This window comes from Pavona decussata, unplaced genomic scaffold, assembly GCF_977016875.1.
Source record: "Pavona decussata unplaced genomic scaffold, jaPavDecu1.1 SCAFFOLD_100, whole genome shotgun sequence".
NCBI classification, from domain to species: Eukaryota; Metazoa; Cnidaria; class Anthozoa; order Scleractinia; family Agariciidae; genus Pavona; species Pavona decussata.
Window position 1 is genome coordinate 2583186 of NW_028145515.1, and position 18284 is coordinate 2601469.

The following is an 18284-nucleotide window of genomic DNA, read 5'->3' on the forward strand; positions in this document are numbered from 1 at the left end:
AGTTGGTTTGACTGTAGCACGACTGTAAGCAAGACTTAATTTCAGACGTCGAATTTAATGAAATCCATTTTAATGTGGTTGCTCTCAAACAACGCACTTACCAGCGATTGTAGACGCAAGTTTAACCAAATCTACAGGAAATTGTGTTAAAACCTTTCACATAATTTATGTTGAATGAAGTTCTGCACGGTAACGGGCATGTCGTTTGAAACCAAATTGTACTTCTACCGACAGTGGCACGACTTGATATTTACTTTCACACGATCCGTTTAGTTCCGGGCACAACATTAACATGACGGCTGGAACGGACGTTAGGCGAAGAATGAAACGCCGTAAATTTTTCTTGACAAATTTCACTATCAGTTCACACTTTGTCCTCTCAGGTCTGGTGTTGAACAAGAGTATTTTTTCTTTCAGGTGACGTTGAAGAAGTGTACGATACTTCCAAGAGATTTGCCGAAAATCCTCATCTTGACATTATGAAGGTCTGTAAGTTAATCACGTTACTTTTCTCACCCAGGCTGAAACAGTTAGAGCGGATAAATTTCAAGTTTAATCTTGGAATCTTTTAGAAATAAAATAAATAACATTCGATGGCTGTCATTTTTACGGTCACACTTAAAAATTTCCACTGTGTACAACGTAAAAGGCCTTTGCCACGCGGGGCCATGTTGAGTCTCAAGAGAATAAAAGCTTTGTTTTTACACGCCAAGCCTCGCCCAGACGCGAATTCAGTGCGAGGCTGTTGAACGGATGTTGGCCAAATGTTGGATGAACGGAGTGTTCAAACGGTTTCAACGCCAAATTCAACATTTTCAAGAACAAAGGAAACGTTGAATCGACGTTGAATGAAAGTTTAAACCGATTTAAATTTGATTCAACACGCTTTCAACAAGCTCTCAACATTTTTTACGCTTTCAACAATGTTGACGACCTGTTCAAACTCCCCCGACATTTGGTTCAACAACTGTATTGAACGCATGTTGAAACAAATATTGAAACCGTTTAAACGGGTCTTAATTTTTCATTAACCCAATTTCAAAATACACATTCTTCTTACCGTTCGCAGTGTATTTGCTATGCCATCAGTTGGGAGAATTTGTATAAACATACATCACGACATTTAGGTTTGGCGGTCATCTTGTTTATTGTCGTGGGTTCGGTTGTTCGAGAGCCGATTAATGGTAATCCATGATAACAAGTTAACCGAGTTTTTCAGCTCGTTCTTTGAAAATGTCTTGAAAGCTTATTCTAAGCTAAAGTTAATGAAAAGTCGAAACTGAAGGGCAAGATTCTTTTGGAAAGTCTCGATAAGTAATTAAAGTGTATTTAAAGGTCGCAATAACCCTGCGTTAGCTAATGGTGCTTTGACCAACATAGCCTCCCCCGCAGACGCTGTTTTGGCTCGTCACGCAATCTCTCTTCCCCAACGAGACGTGGAGGAAAGATTGCGTGACGAACCAAAAAAGCGTCTGCGAGGGTGGCTGTGACCAAGTGGGTTCTGGCGTGTGTTATTCATACTGATCACTGTTACAGTGTTAGGGTTTAAAGGGTTTAAACTTCGATTTCTTTATCACAGAAACGACTGCAAGAAATGGAGGACCTCGCACTACAGTTGGAGAAAGAAGAAAAGGCGTTTTTAGGCGCAAAGGATTCAAAATGTAAGAACTTTTTAGTAGGCTATTTCCCAGTTGTTTTGAGCCTCCATATGAAAGCAAGGCGGAGTGCAAAGCTTTTCACATGAAAATTAGATTTGTTTGCATATGAATGAAAACTAATTTTTGTAATAAAAACTATAGACGAAGCCTCTCTATCATAAATGAGGTTCAAAGCAACTCACAAATTGTCTCAGAGTAGTGTTAGTCGCTTCACTGCGATTTGTGATCGATTACCCGCTATTACCGGATTTCTATCGGCGACATATTTAGGTAAACTATTTCCTTCCTTTTCATATCACAACAAAGTTTTGGCTTATTTGACCTGGTTTAGGTCACTTGCAACGGTTGTTGTCAGGTTTTTCATCGGATAGTTTTGCTTTTCGGGAACATTTCGCCTATGTTTGCCCGTTATTCGCCAAAACACTTTGCAAAACTTTGTTGACCAGTCACTCCGGCTGGGCTCTGGACTCCGATCACGTGCGCCGGTCACACCACCCAATGACGTCATTCGTGCGTCTGTACTCTAAGTACAAACTCCGTTACACCAATCAAAATTCGAGTTTCACACTGTTCATTGTAATGTCTAAGTTGCCATCAACAGGTAGTCCACATCTTAGCCCCTTGCACAAGTATGCTTTTTTGATTCGTTTATTTTCAAGACATTTATGGGTCACAGCTATGCGCTTTCAATGGTCAAAATCAATCAATAAAGATTAATAACAATCATTAGCGCTTCTTCTTTAGTGTCTTGATCTAATGGTGTTACACCATCGTTTCCGAATATCTCCGTTTTGCGGCGCTTGTTTTACATCGTTAACCTTTCTTTCCTTCTTGGGTTTTAAGCCTAAGCTCATCAGGGAGCAGGGATGGCGCAGTGGTGAGAGCACTCGCTTCACATCAATGTGGCCCAAGTTCGATTCCCTGTGTTGACGCCATGTGAGAGTTGAGTTTGTTGTTGGTTCTTGTCCTTGCTCCGAAGGTTTTTCTCCGGGTACTTCGGTTTTCCTCCCTCCACAAAAACAAACATTCCCAAATTCCAATTCGACCTGGAAACAGTGCATGAAAGGGCCACTCTTTGGAAGCCAGTGATCATGAATTTCCCATTTATTTATTTATTTATTTATTTATTTATTTATTTATTTATTTATTTATTTATTTATTTATTTATTTATTTATTTATTTGTGTCCCCTCTTTTTTCAGTACTGAGAAGATGCGAGTTTCAGTCAACAACAACTAAAGATTACCTCCTCATACCCGGCCATCCACGCACTCTAATCCCAAAAGGAAGTGAGATGACAATACTGGGACAGCTTTCTAATAAACGCTGGCGATGCTGCGTTGAGCTGGCGAAAAGGACATCCTCCGCCGTTCTTGCAAATGGAACTAGCTCAGAGACATCTTCTGAAGTGGAGAGTATTTCATCGTTTGATATCAATGACGAAGATGGTTTTGTTAACACTAGTTCAAACAAAGAAACTTTCATTGGAAGCGTTCCCACTAGCTTGCTTGTCGAATTGAGTCGTGCTTCTATATCAGGACTTAAATACGAAGACGGAACGCCCATAGCCTCCCCAGGGGACACCCCCCAGTTATCCCCCCACCCCTCTCCCCCACATTCACCTTATTTCCCGCATAAAAATGACAAACACTCGATTCCGAATAACAAGCGAAGTTCTTTGCGTCGATCTATCGCGAGTGAAAATCTGAGCGAGCATGACATCTGGGAACAATTTTGCATACCCTCCCCTCCCTCATCGCCTGTCACATCGCGGTCAACGTCCCCGTCCCTCTCCTACTCGGGTTCTGTTGGAGGATCTTTGGAGGATCTCGATTACGATCATTCAGCGAGAAGAAGTGAAGAAATGGAAAATGAAAATACAGAGAAAGGAATAATGGAAAATAAAGAAGTGGAAAATGGAGGGTATCCACAAGTCTCCCTAAGACAAAGAAAGGAAGACGAAGGAAGAAAGGCTTTGAAAATTAGAAGTCATAGAGAAGCTATTTTTATGGATGATAATGTTCCAGAGACTTACATCGGTAGCGATTCTGAAGATGACAGAATGGTTACAGTTATTGACGAGGTTCCACCTCATGATGCCAAAGACGCTGCCAACTTCGAGCATGAACCTGTTGAGATGCGCCACAAGAAGAAGAAATCACAGCGAGGATTTGGTAGGTGGAAAATCATATTAATTCTACCTCAAAACAACTTTGCATTTGTCTAAGTTCATTGAGAACCTCTTTGTACAGCGTGCTAAACAGTACCGCGTGCAAGTCCTGTAAACTCATTTAAATGACCACACTACAGGATTTCAACAACAGACTCAAATTTTAGAATTATCTTGTTCAGCATGATAGTAAACAGTAAACTTTAGGATTTCATCCACAGACCAGTTTCAAGAGCTAGAACCACTTGTACAGCATAATAAACAGCACCACCAGAAAGTACTGCTCAGTAGCTTTCATTTGAATGGGCACACTTTAGGATTTCATCGACAGGCTCAAAAGTTAGAACCACCTTGTATAGTATAATACACAGCACTACAGGAAAGTACTGCTCAGTAGCTTTCATTTGAATGGTCACACTTTATGATTTTAAAGTGCCGGCAGCTGCTTTCATCGTTGCTGCTCGATGAGGGTGACGTTGGTGCCTTTATTTCTCGCCTCAAGAAACCAGTTTGCGGCTTTTCATAACAGAAGGAATATTCTTCTAAATTAATTACACTAAAAACATGCGTCTGCACTGCTGTCCTCCTCCAAAGTTATATTTTGCTTTTAAATTACAGACAGCGAGTCGCCTTCAGGGCTACAGCCGAATTATGCATTTTTGGTGACCAAAAAACTACGACAGCGAGGAATAAGCTTGATCGTGGGTTCGTCAAGTTCAGGTATGTTTCACTGCTTCAGTATTTTTCGACAGAAACTTTTCTCTTGGTTTTAAAACAAATAAGCCTTTTTATACATGTAGGTAATAAAGCACTTATTTTAATTTACACTATTTGGTCGTTATGAATTCATAGTCAACCAGACGCAACTAATCGATCATCAATGACATCAATGAATAATCAATGGGTAATCAACTGATTAGTCATTGATTATTGGCGATGACCAATGGGTGATCGATGACTAATCGATGAACAAACATTTTGTGGCCTATCGATTACTTATCGATGTAATCGATTATTCATTGATGCTACTGATTACTCATCGATTACCTATTGATTACCCATCGATTACTCATTGATTACACATATATTATTTTGCTGCCATAATTTAGTATAACTGACTTTCGTGTTATGAATCTTTACGTGAGTGGTTCGCGACAGTAATAAATTAATAGCTATAGGCAAAGAGGAGTTGTACACTCATGCATAATTAAACGGGGAAAGTAACTGAATTCATAGGAACCCAAGATTCGTCTCTAGTCTATTACAATGTATAGGACATCTATGAGAACAGCAAAACGGCATGCATCATTGATATGGTGGACGATAAAATGTTCAGAAGGTCGGGTTGTCTGTCTCACTCTCCTGGCTATCAGAGTCTGAAAAATATACGCGTACATTTTCGACAAATTTTCCTGCCGGGGTAAAAGTTTCCATCTAAGACGGTTGTTTCGTTCTATTAATGTAAATATGAAATGGTTTTTATTTCTTTATTTTCGATTTGGTATGATTTGTGTGGCCACGCGATTAGATCTAAGACTAATTAATGCAACAAATATCGATTATTTATCGATTACTCAGTGATCATCGGCAATAATCAGTGACTAATCAACTGATTACCATCGATTACTTATTGATTTATTTGATTTCATTGACGTCATCAATCAGTTATGTCTGGAGTCAATCCGGTGACATGCGTCTCGTTAGCTATAAACGGTCGAGGATGTTATTAAAAATCTCCATCTTTTTTTAATTCCGGCCCAGCGGGTTATTTTAATTCCGGTTAACGCTAATCCCAGTGTTAAAGTTAATCCATACTCCTACTTCTGTTAAGAAGCTTTTTCACTGCCGATTATATAATTCGGTACTTTTTAAAAACTTCATTGTCAAAATATTGGACAAATTGATTTGCAACAACATTTATTCCTCAACGTAAACACTGAATTGAAAATCCTTGGTTAGCTTTAACTTGCTTTGAACAACTGGGAACCAATGTTAATTTGAACGCGGCGTTAATTCAGGCCCTGACATTTAATGGGCTAAATAATATACGAGAACTTTTGGAGATACATTTTAAATAAAAACTAGCGAAATTAGTAGCGAACAACGTTTCGCCGTCAAGTTCAAAATGTCAGTGTCAAATACGGTGAAGTATTTATGAATACGATAATAGAAATAGTGTGAAAAAATGCGGTGAAGTATTATGAAAATAATTATTGGTAAAGTACAAAGATTTGGAGAGCATCGGTCTTTTTTAAGGACGGTGCCTACTTTTGTTACCGTTCTCCGCATCTCGAGATACTCGGGTTTCTCCTGGTGGTGCCTACTAACACAGGGATATTTTTGCGCGGTTGAAAATTATGCAGAGAAAGCAGAACTTAGCAAGTGCTCTTGGTATCCAAAAAGAAAATTGGGGGTAACCATGCATTTTTCAGAGATAACAAAGCTTCAATTTGGAAAAAAAAAAATAACGCCATACGTTGCTTTGCACTTTACTGCTTTTTAGAATAATTGTTGCTTAATTATCTTTCAAAAATGCCCCGCTCCCCACAATTTTCTTTCTGGATTCCAGTAGCCCACACTAAGATCTGCTTTTCCCGCATAGTTATAAACTGTGCAAAAATACTTCTGTATTAGGAGAAGTCTGCGTAGCAGTCGTTTCCGTTTCCTTTAGAGGGGCACTGTCACGGCGCTTTAACTATATTTTCGTCAAAATGGCTCAAATATTGGACAAAGAATCTTTTTTTCTAACATGAAATTGCTGTTAGAGCACCGAGAAGGAAATATCAAGGGATTTATCCGGGGAAGAACAAACTATAAGCAGTTTTTAGCAACTTCTCTACAATACACAGGAGGAACTTGAAAAAACTGGCCAATTTTTTCAAGTTGCAATCCATTTCCATCCTAGCCATCCCAAGCCAAATATAATTAATAATAGTTTCTGTGCATTATTAGGGTTATTGTTAATAAACCCAAACCATTATTTTGACGATTCTATCGATTCAAATATGTTTTTTGGCTATTCAAAGTAACACAAAAAATCGGTGACACTGACCCTGCACGAAAGACGTGCGAAGGCATTGGGCAAAAGGGGACAAAGAAAGCCCCTCCTCCTTGGTCCTACTATTTTTACTCCTCTTTGCCCAAAGCCCTTGCGCGCCTTTCGTGCTTAAAGGAAACGGAAACGACATCTACGCAGATTATATTAGGAAGCACTGTCCTTAAAATAATATACAGTGGGCTGAAAATATACCCATATTATATTTAGAAAGCAAGTATTTTGTTTCAACATGTATGCTAATTTTAGTCAATTGAGGCCAATCTTGATAACACGAACGTCATGGTTGAAGTGTGTATATTGTAGTCCACTTCCATCTTCCTCGCCTTTTAGACGTTATATCTCCTCTATGGATTCGGTTCTTATCTCCATTGCTGTTGACCTGAATCAAAACTCTTTTCTGTTTCAATGTGGATGCCTCTATTGTAGAGGGAAGGGTTGCAAAGGTATTTCATTGCTGAGTTAGTTTTAAGTGAAGTTGTTTTATGTTGGCACAAAGCGTTTTAGCTGATTTTTGAGCGTATATTTTGTCCACAGAAGATGAAGGCCGTGATGACGACGGAGGTAAAATAAAATAATGTTTTGAAGTTAGAACTTTGCAAGTTTTTGTGGCACATTTTGGACGATTTTCCTTGTCATTTTATCTACTTAAAAGAGAGTAAGCCAGCCGTTTTAGCGCTACTGAACGAGTGCGCATTAATCTGTGATCGCAACTTTCTCCAAGAGTTATACATATACTCTACCGTATAATTATAATTATAAATATAATTTCAACATGTAAAAAATCGGATACATACATGAAAAAAATCAAACAATCAAATCTCACACAAAACTAAACTTCTGAATAAATAAATTCTTAACAGTCTTTATTTGAATTAAGAGACGTATTTTATGAAAAACGAAAACTTGACTAACACATCAATTAAGTGTTCAACTGTAGGACTATATATTCATTTCTTACGCACTATACAATGCGTCAAAAGAGGAATATTCAAACCTCGAGTCCGCGGCTTCCATTCCTTAGAATCCTAGCTAACACGTTGGGTGCACTGGAATATTCGAATGACCTCGAATGAAATGCTCCCGAATAATCTTTCTCGGGACATAATTTTTTCCTGAGTGATCTCGAATGGAATGCGTCCGAATAACCTTTCTCGGGACAGTATTTTTTCCCGAATGATCTCGAATGGTATGCGCCCGAATAACCTTTCTCGTGACAGTATTTTTTCCCGAATTATCCCGAATGGAATGCGCGAATAACCTTTCTCGGGACAGAATACTTCGGTGAATGCCGCCATTCCCAGAGTATCTGGAGTATGCAGTTTAATCAGTCTGTGGAACGAGCGAAAGTTTGATACTTCCATGTATCAACGGGAAAACCTTAAATTAAAAATATCTGCAGCAATGGTAATTGGGTTCAACGTAGAAAGAACACACTCTTAATACAGACTGGAGTCGAGATTGTATGTGACAACGTCGATTGCATCACCGGATCTTGGGACGTGTATCTGGCATCCCGCGCAGATTTTGCAGGGGCGCATGACATCATCACCTAACTTGGCAAAGGAGAGAGAGCCTGATGACATCGAACGCGCTCCCTAATCTTTGATTATTACAAGTATAACTTACGTGTAATGCGTAATACGTTGTCTTGGCGCTACACAACACTGCGTAACGCGTTGGCATACTACCAATTCCATAATTTGTCAGTCCGGATAAGCAGGGTTCTGCTTATTGTGGGATGCAGTTGATACTTATATGCTGAACTCAATGGAAAAGTCAAGAGAACCTTAATTCCACTTTAAGTGTCGTTGTAACGCTTTGAAAAGAACAACCCTGTCATTTACTCATCTTCTATGGATACGTCACGGGCTTACAATTATTTTTACACAAATTTAAAAAAATCAAGAAATTGCTCTTTTACTCGCGCTAACAGTAACTGAATTATTCCCTTTTAGTAGGAAAATTGCCTGAAATGTGCCATAAAAGATCGGCCAAATGATTTTTCTTCGAGGTGTTATGTCCCAAAAGAAAAGCGCCCGAAAATTTCCAAGCTAAGTTGTGTTTTCATTTTTGTCCTCCTCGTGCGATCCATATGAACTTTCTATATTTGGGCTGCAATCAGATGGGTTGTAGAAACGTTTTTTAATAGCTTAAAGAAAAATCATTGTTGCTTTGCTTCAGCAAAGTTGGCTTCCGAGGCATTTGTATCTTCCCAAGTTTAGTCAGGCATTAAGAATCTCTTAAAATAGCCGAAATAACCGTATTCTGTTTCGGGTAGGGGGGGGGGGGGGGGGATCGTTTCCTTTTTGGATGTAACCAAACAGTTTCCGAGAAAAGTGTAAAAGACGTTTCCGCGGAATCTTTGTCGTTGATAGTGTTCCGGAGACTTAGTCTTGGGAGCGATATGACTATTTTATTGCGGTCTGAAAAACACTGAATGCTATCTATTCTAAGTGAACCAAAAACATTTTAAGAGCAACGCAATTTTGTCTACACCGTTTAAACAAAACGGTTTATTAAGAGAAATTAACTTCTTGTCTATTTTTATTTTAAAACTTTCCCTAACGAACACAATTTTGCCTATTTCGATTAAACCAAAATCTTTGTTTAAAGAGCGCTATTCTGTTTCTTCCGAGTAAACTAAAAGAGACTTCCCTTAGAATACAATTCTACTCACTTTGAGTGAACCGCTAACCAAACACGATGCCCGTCTTTTCCGAGTTCCCCGTTTCGGACAAAGCCAATTAGCCCTTTGTTTGTCGGTCCGTGTGTCGGCTTTCACTTGCCGCAAACATGGTCGGTTTCTAACGAACCACATTTCGGCAGTGAGGCCGATATTACTTATAATCTGAGACCAGAGTTTGGAGTTAACAGCTAATCTACATGGCTTTATTCTTTTTCTCAGGTTCGGGGAGGTCTTCAAAACTCTCGCTGCGGTGAGTAGATAAGTTCATAGATTTTGCAGTATAATACAGGAAATATTCTTAGAATATGGCCAGCTCCCAGTTGCCTTGATACCTCAGTTGGTAGAGCACTGCACCTGCATCGCAGAGGTCATGGGTTTAAATCCCGTTCAAGCCTGAATCTTTTTTCAGGTTTTTTCGCAAGTCTGGCTGCGTAGATAACTGCGAGAATATTTTCTTCTTTATAATCTTTCATCCGCAGTACAGACGCATTTTCATATACAGGAAATGTTGGCAGCAATAAATGTTCTGGTAGAGATAAAAGATAGTAAAAGTTAAGAATGGCAATGTAGTTAAGGCCTGTACGCGATAAGCCCCCATGCTCTTTTAGGGGCGTCTTATTTGCCCTCCTTGTGGGGAAGAAAGTAATACGACTCCCTTGAAAATCACCGCGAACGCGAAGCGCGAGTGGCATGCGCAAACAGGCGAGGGCCCCCTCTTCAAATCTTTCTGCTCGTTGCGCGCTCGATACTCCCGGAACGTCTCTTTCTCTCCCCTATCGGCGCCTGCCACGCAAGTTACGACTGCCTGGGAAGGTAGTACACATTAGAACAATTATTATTTACTTATTTCGTTTCACAAGTGCGGATTTATCACGCACACACTGTAAGGAATTGTTGCCATATTCTCGCCAACAGTTGCAAGCCGCCGGATGATCCTAGAGTTTAAGAACAGCGGAATAGTGATCGGCCGTGATCTTCCGCATGGATGCCAACCTTGAGGCAAACCGATTTGTCATTTGAAAGGTGCTGTTGGCCTCTTACGCAAACGCTCTTTGTCACGCACTCCTCTTCCATGAATGTTCGTGGGGGAGGAATGCGTGACGCACCCAAAGAGCGCCTTCGTTGGAGGCTAGGTTGTTGTCGTTTTCATCTAAATTTAAAACTTTTGTTGCAGGCGATTGGATGACGAGTTTTCTCGGTATGAAGAGGAGGCGAAAGAAAAGGGTATGAACTTTTGCTCTTGAATTTTTGTTTTGTTTGTTTTGTTGTTTTCGTTTGCTTAATGCCGCTGTGCACATGATGCAGTGTCGCATACGTAGACTTCATTTAATCTGGAATTTACAGCGTTAACTATTGGCTAATAGAGACCTTAAGATTCTAGTACGAGTATGACTACGAATACGAATTTTGACTTCAAGTTTTTCAGAAACGTTCAAAGAAGAGATATATCAGGAAGCATCATTTTACTCTTTGTGAACGAAGAAGTTGACGCAGTTGTTTTGAATGACGATAGCTAATTCCTTCTGTGATCCCAAAAAGACGAGATCACCTACGTTTCGAGGACTTTCTTTCGCCACTACGCCGTTCTCACAAAAACTCGTAGTAAAATAACGACAGCTATTTCGTTTTCCTGCCAAAAGGACACTGGTTCACGCGCGCGCAGTTTTGGTCTATTGGATAACCTCAAATATATCTTCGAGAAAGAAATTAGTTGCATCAACTTATAAAAGGGATGGTCATTCATTTCTTGCCCCCCTCCCCCTTAGACTCTAGCATCTTTTCCAAGGCCACATAAGAACAAATTTCCGGGATAGATTTTGCAGATGCAGCATATTGCTGCAAACGGTCTTCACGGTCACATAACCTTCGAGCATTTGCCAACAAATATTTGCTGTGCAAAGTGTATTCAATCTCTCGTGTTTTTTTTTTTTTTTTTTTTTTAGTTTCAGGTGTCCGGCCATATTCCGCCTTTGTGCCAATGAAAAGAGCTGCAATCACCTTGAGCGCTCGGTTTGTACACAATCCTATTAAACAGACCATGTTCGTATATAGTCAACTGTCTTTGTTGTGGACACCCTCGGGACCGCGAGTTAGTGTCCTTAATAGCGAGAGTTCGTAATAGCGGGAATTTATTTCAGTCAAACGTCTGTAATATATTTTTGCCGGGGATTTAGCTGCTGTTCGTAATGGGGAGGTGTCCGCAAGGCGAGAGTTGACTGTACTCGGTATTGAACTGGCCGGGTTGTTCGAAAGCCGATTAACGCTAATCAACGATGAAAAGTTAATCGAGGTTTTCATCTCGCTCGTTTAAAATGGTTTAAAAGGCTAATTTCAAGCTAAAGGTTAAGAAAAGTCCAAGGCAAAAACTGACGGACAAAAATCTTACGGGAGAATCTTTATTAATTATTAATAAAACTTGCATCAAAGTTCAAGTTAATCCGGGATTAGCTTAATCGGGCTTTGAACAACTGGACCCTTTCTTGCTTGCAATGGAGGCCCATGGGGGGGAGTATATTAAAAATATATTTGCATGTGAAAAGATTCGCCCACTTAGTCCTCGTGTGCAAGCTCGTTCCAGTTCAATACCATGACCGAGAATACGAATACAGTCTATTTCATTGTTTGTCATTGTTTATGAAGAACTTAAAGTCACTACCGTATCTTTTCGAAATAGCGCCTCCCTCGAATAAACACCGCATCAAATCTCCACTAACAACATGGATATTCTCCTAATTGTTCACCATATCTTTCTTATGGCTTTAGTTGGGAGAAATTGCCTAAACATCAAGGCATTTTATCTTTGGTGATTATTTCCTTTATTCTCCCGACTGTTGTGTTTAATCAAGTAGTGATGTTGTAAGGAGAAATAACACACTGGTCACTGATGGGACTTAAGGACGGTGCCTACTTTTGTTACTGCGCATACGTTCTGCGCATCTCCAGATACTCGGGTTTCCTATGTGGGGTGCCTACTGAATACAGGGTTATTTTGCGCGGCTTAAAACTATACGGAGAAAGGAGAACTTAGCAAGTGCTCTTGGCATCCGAAAAGAAAATTTGGGATAACCATGCATTTTTCAGGGATAATAAAGCTTCAATTTGTAAAAAAAAAAAAAAAAAAAAAAAAAAACGCCATACATTGCTTTGAATTTTTCTGTTTTTTTGGAATAATTGTTACTTAATTACCTAAAAAAAATACGTGGTTACTCCCCCCCCCCCTTGCTAAGATCTGCTTTTCCCACATAGTCATAAACGACACAAAAATACTTCTTTATCAGCAGGCAACGTCCTTAAAGGGTGTCCGAACAGTTGTAAGGTGGAATTTGTTCTCCTCATTCTCTGCTGATTGTGTAACATTTTCTCCCTAGGACTCAAAATTTTGTTCCTCGTAAGTCCACAAAGGATGAGCTTCTGCGAGACTACTCATCACCGGCCGAGAAACTTCCCATAATGCGCGCCAACACGTGTACGACAATAGAGCAGCTGGGAGACTGGAGGTTAGTATGATCACGTGAACGTCACGTGTACTGAGACTCGGGGATTCCCATACGCGCTAATCACTCTGATACACTGAGGTCCCGTCCACGCCAATGCGTTTTCGAATCACCCTCGACGGCATCAAAAGCTAAAAACGGTATAATGTCTGGGGAGTGATTGCACAGACGGGACGTTAAATGCAAGGTCCTAAAAAATTTATCCTTTTTCACCTTATTGTAGAAAATCTTAAAAGTAAATTCCCAGTGGTTTGGGACGGAGTTCCATAAAATAGTGCTTTTATGACTAATAATTTTAAAAAAATGTTTCAAATCGCGGTACAGTTATTCTCCTAGATTGTAAGATTACCAGCCTTCATATTCTCATGTTTAACTCTGCTACTCGGCCATCCTCGACTACAGAGAGGGGGAGTCCTTGAGACGAACTCTATGAGAGAAAACGATAAACGTATAGCTATTTTGTTTTTCTCTCTACAGCTCGACGGAGAATGCTCCACCATTAAATCAGCGCCGCACTCTCCAACTGAGCAAACCCAGTTCAGGAGGATTCGGTTTCACCCTGCAGGTATTTGTGGAAATCTTGCCAAATAGATCCGATCAATCAGTACGTTTAAATTTGCCTTTAGAGAGAGAACTTTGGCTTTAGGGCTGGGTTACTTTCTAAAGAAACTGCGGTGCTGTGTCAGTGGGGAGTAGAAACGAATATCTGGTTTATCAGCAGAGTTGATAACTAAAGGTAAATTGGCCACCGTAAAGAGATTCGAGTGCTGACGCTTCGAGCGTTAGCACTTCGTCAGAGCGAATCAAGGAATTGTGGGTTGTATGTGTTTATATAGTGAACAGTGGAGCTACGCTATTGGTGGGAATATGGTATGGTGTCGTATGTTTGTGGTAAACGAGAATAAATTAGTTATTTTTTGTCATCACAGACCTACGGGATCGTTCAGCAAGAAGGACAGGTGGAGTACATGACCTTCGTCCTGAGCGTAGAGGAAGACGGACCTGCATATATGGCGGGACTTCGACCGGGTGAGACACTCGCTTAGCTCTTAAACGACGGTGCCTCGTTTTGCTACTGCGAATACGTTCTGCGCATCTCGGGATGGTCCGAGAAAGTCAGCGGTGCTAAGTTATAATACAAAGGTTTTTTTGCGCGGCTTATGACTCTGCGGGAAAAGCAGATCTTAGCAGGGGAAATTGGAATCTATAAAGAACATACTAGTTATGCAATGCTTTCGAGTGGTATACCGTGAAATATCCCACGAATGACTTGATTTTTTTGGTATCTCGTATACATACGGTATACCACGAGAAAGCACTGCATAACTAATTTATCCCATGCCCGGCTTTTTGAATTAACTTTCCTGTTCGACGTCTGGTTCCAGGAATTCAAAATTAAGGTCAAAACTGGGGTATTCTTTAGTTGTTGACAGTAATTTTTTCTGAATGAAAATTTTGACCTGTCGCAAGCTCTTAAATCTTAAATAGCGGGAAAAATTTGTAGGCCGCGAGGAACGCCGGAATTTTTTCGTGGAATACTACCCGTTGCATACCGCAGAATATGCAACGGGTTTCTGATTGGCGGTACATTCTCTATGTCATGGGATAAATTGGGGGTAACCACGCATTTTTTAAAGTCAATCAAGGGACAGTGAAAGGAAAACTCTCACACATTGTTATGTATTTTAAAGCTTTTTAGAATTATTAATGCTTAATTATCTCTGAAATATGCGTGGTTACCCCTAATTTTCTTTTTGGATTCCAATAGCCCTTGCTAAGATCTGTTTTTCCTGCTTTGCCACAAACTGCACAAAAATACCTCGATATAAGGACTGGAGGCATCGTCCTTAAGCTCTTATATTGGTTATAAGAGCGGGTTTAATTTTCTGTCGAAATCCAAGTCGATCGAAGTAATCAATATAGGCACTCGTGTTTACAGGTGACATTATCTTGGAAGTGGAAGGCAAAAGCGTTGATGAAGAGGAGCACAAATCAATAGTCACGATGATTCATAGCGCTTCGGAATCCGTCAGGTGTGTAACACAAAGGCCATTTCCGAGTTGCTTTGATACTCATCATGAAAGGGAGGTTTCGTTTATGGTTTTTATTGTGAAAATCAGTTTTCATTCATGTGCAAACAAAATTTTTGATATGAAAAGCTTTGCGCGAATCCTCGATTTCATAATGACGTTCAAAGCCATTCGGAGATGGCCTAGCCTTATGAAGATTGTTTGGTCCGCATATATGTACGCACTTATTTAAAGATGAAGAACAAACTAAAAACAAAACGAAACGTCTAAACGAAGAGTCGCGAGTGGGACACAACACATGCGGCCACATGCATGTCACATGCATAACACATGCATGACACATGCGGCCTGGGAAGCAAGCACTGATTTCTGTTGGTTTTGCTGCGCAAAAGCTTTCGCGCCCTCAAAAGTAGAATGCACAGAAAACCACACAAAAAACTCCTGCTACACTGGTCTTGGCCCCATGTGATACGGTTGCTCAAGGAAATTAAAATATAAATATGGGATGACGATAGAACGTCTTAAAAACTGATTGCAAAATAGGTTGGAGTGAAGGGGACGGACACGAACAAGGTACCGTGTACACAACATATCTTCATCGACAATAGAGCTGACTAATGACGAGTTCAATTGTGTCAGGAAATGTTTCAACGAGCCGGGACTAATTTGCAAATAGTTTACACACATTCAAGTGGGTACCTTCGAGCCCTTCTGTTTTCTGTGTCAATGTGTGCGTTTGTCTCTGTGCGCTTTGAAAATAAACGACTCTTTGCTTTCATTTTACATGCAGACTGGTTGTAGTGTTTGTTGATGCACTGCGGAAAATGAAGATGAACACCAAACTTAAACTGCTCCAGGTAAAACCTCGCTTGTTTTCTCTTCCAATAGTTGCTCTGAGCGCATTCCGTTCGGACCATTCTGGTTTAAGAATAACAACCTCCGCACTTTATGATCATCATCATCATCATCATAATCGTTCTCATAGCACCTCCGGATGGTGTGTAAGTCCACTATCATAGTTCTGTTCCTAGTTTCCATTTAACCTTCCTTCGTTTATTCATATACTTGTTTATTTTTTACTTAGGCTGAACTTGCGGACAAAGAACGCGAGTTTGAAGAACTATCGAAGAAAGAGGACGACTTGATTAAAGGTTGGTGGACCGTGGAGGGCAAGTGGAGGGAGGTTTGAGCCAGTAGGCGCTCGTTTAGATTCTTCTGGAGAACCACTGTTCAGTCCTCAGAAAAACAAGCGCATGCTTTAAAGGGAGGGGTTCACATTTCAGCGCATGTGCAAGAATCTAAATGCTTTTTTCTCTTTCTAATCAACTTTTTAAAAATCCCACTCACATGTACTTCAGTAATCACATTCTATAATTAGTCCAAGCAATGTGACTGATGACCAAAATTCACAGAAAATGTTAGTGGATTGTACTCATATTGTCGATACTGAATTTAGCGTTGACCCGTAGGATTTATTCCACGGTTGATTTGTTTAGTTATTTGCATGCGAAATAAAGCAATCATATTAAAAAATTACCACCCGAGTTACCTATTCCCGTCCGAATTGTTCATAAACAACGAATTAAATTAACCAGGCTTGGGTCATAGCGTGCAAAGGCGAAAAAGTATTTTGATTTATGGGCATGTTATTGCCCAGAACCAGAACCGTGAACCCCTACCTTTAATACCAAGATGGCGACTCGTGCAATCTGCTGACTTCAGAAACCACGGGAGGAGACTGGTACGAATGAGGGATTAATCGTTTGGATAGACGGATGGAAATTTCGCCGATGAATAAATGCATTTTTCGGCAGTTAATTGTATTGGAGATACTCTTTTAGGTGAAAACTTATTTAACAAGAGCTACGCTACCCGGGAAAAATGCCGAAAAATTAACATATTCGTAGGCGCGATGTCCATCCGTCTGCCCAAACGATCCCACAATCCCTTACTCGTTCCAATCTTTTCACAGTTTCTGGAGTAAGGAATTATGTATTACCACGCACTTGGCCTTTCGCACTGGACAGCTTTCCATTCGTCAAATATTTTTCATGTCGTCCAAGTTCTGCATATTGCAGAGAAAAACCAACGACTTAGTGAGTTTAGATGACCTTCGGCCTCTTTCCTAACAATTTCATTGTGTTAAAGAAAGTTTTTTTCTTTCTTGTCAGGAAAAGGGTGTTCATCTGTGGATTTATCATCATTAGAATTAGCCAAGACACGCGGACGAACTGGCTCCTATCTCTACACAACTGAATTAACAAGCTCTTTTGCTAAGAAGTCCCCGGAAGTTCACGACAGTCTTTTACAGTACCGACAACCTGTCCAAGACACCAGACCTCGACCCTGTTCTATGCCCGACGAAGCAAACCTGGGAAAGCAGCGAATTACAGCCACTACGGGTTCTGAAATACTACAGAATTTTTCCTCTCCGGACTTGAGTGCTAATCGTCGCAAACCGTTGAGTGACAAGCTGATCAAAAGTTTCCGTAAGAAAAAACCGTCTGTGGAAAGTTTTAAATCCTATCTGGATTTAGATGTGCCTGATCAAAACTCTGAAGAAACCGGAAGTGATAATTCGTCTTCCGGTGTTTTTGAGCCCGCTATAAGAACGGTTGAACCAAAACGCGCGGCAAGCCCCAAGGTCGAACCCAGGACTTTAGATCGCGATGCTCCGACGACGAGCAATTGGAGTTCTCACAATGGAAAGGCAAATTCTCTTTCGCCAAGCGACGAGAGAAACTATTCTGGTGCTCTTCGGGGTCCTTCGGAAATTGCCGATTCTCGAAATGGGAGCCGACTTTCTCCGGGAATAGCCGACATTCGTCGACGAATTGAGAAATCCTCATCAGCAAAAACTTTGCCTTTAACATCGTCCAAACCGAAAGGCGGGTCAAAAGGAAACATTTTAGACTCCAAGTCTTCACAGAGGCCAGATTTACAAAGGGCTTACCAATCACCGCGGCCCGAGTCTTACTTGATAGCAATGGACTCAGCTGCGGAGAGACCACTTATTCCTAAAGAACGAAAACAGACATCTGGCAATGGAGCTGCATATAAATGATGCTAGTATAGCCTTACTAGGATAGCTCTAAAAGCTGCCTGCGATTAGGCACTATTTTTGCTTAGTTTCGTTTTCCTACGCTCGTTTAATTGTTTTCCTTGAGCTTGCAAGGAAATTTCTCTACC

General features: G+C 40.5%; 1 protein-coding gene across 2 annotated transcripts in view; it reads left to right on the plus strand.

The window, feature by feature from the left end:
• Positions 1 to 18284, plus strand: part of LOC146472327 (uncharacterized) — a 31292-nt gene extending 13008 nt beyond the window's left edge. For both annotated transcript variants that reach the window (XM_085119680.1, XM_085119679.1), the window contains 15 exons: positions 418 to 485; positions 1580 to 1661; positions 2860 to 3831; positions 4446 to 4547; positions 7420 to 7446; positions 9791 to 9821; positions 10746 to 10795; positions 11515 to 11581; positions 12940 to 13068; positions 13543 to 13630; positions 13995 to 14094; positions 15005 to 15098; positions 15886 to 15952; positions 16180 to 16246; positions 17267 to 18284. In XM_085119680.1, coding sequence (XP_084975806.1) covers positions 418 to 485; positions 1580 to 1661; positions 2860 to 3831; positions 4446 to 4547; positions 7420 to 7446; positions 9791 to 9821; positions 10746 to 10795; positions 11515 to 11581; positions 12940 to 13068; positions 13543 to 13630; positions 13995 to 14094; positions 15005 to 15098; positions 15886 to 15952; positions 16180 to 16246; positions 17267 to 18159 — 2837 coding nt within the window. In that variant the 3' untranslated portion in view covers positions 18160 to 18284. The remainder of the gene's footprint in view (positions 1 to 417; positions 486 to 1579; positions 1662 to 2859; positions 3832 to 4445; positions 4548 to 7419; positions 7447 to 9790; positions 9822 to 10745; positions 10796 to 11514; positions 11582 to 12939; positions 13069 to 13542; positions 13631 to 13994; positions 14095 to 15004; positions 15099 to 15885; positions 15953 to 16179; positions 16247 to 17266) is intronic.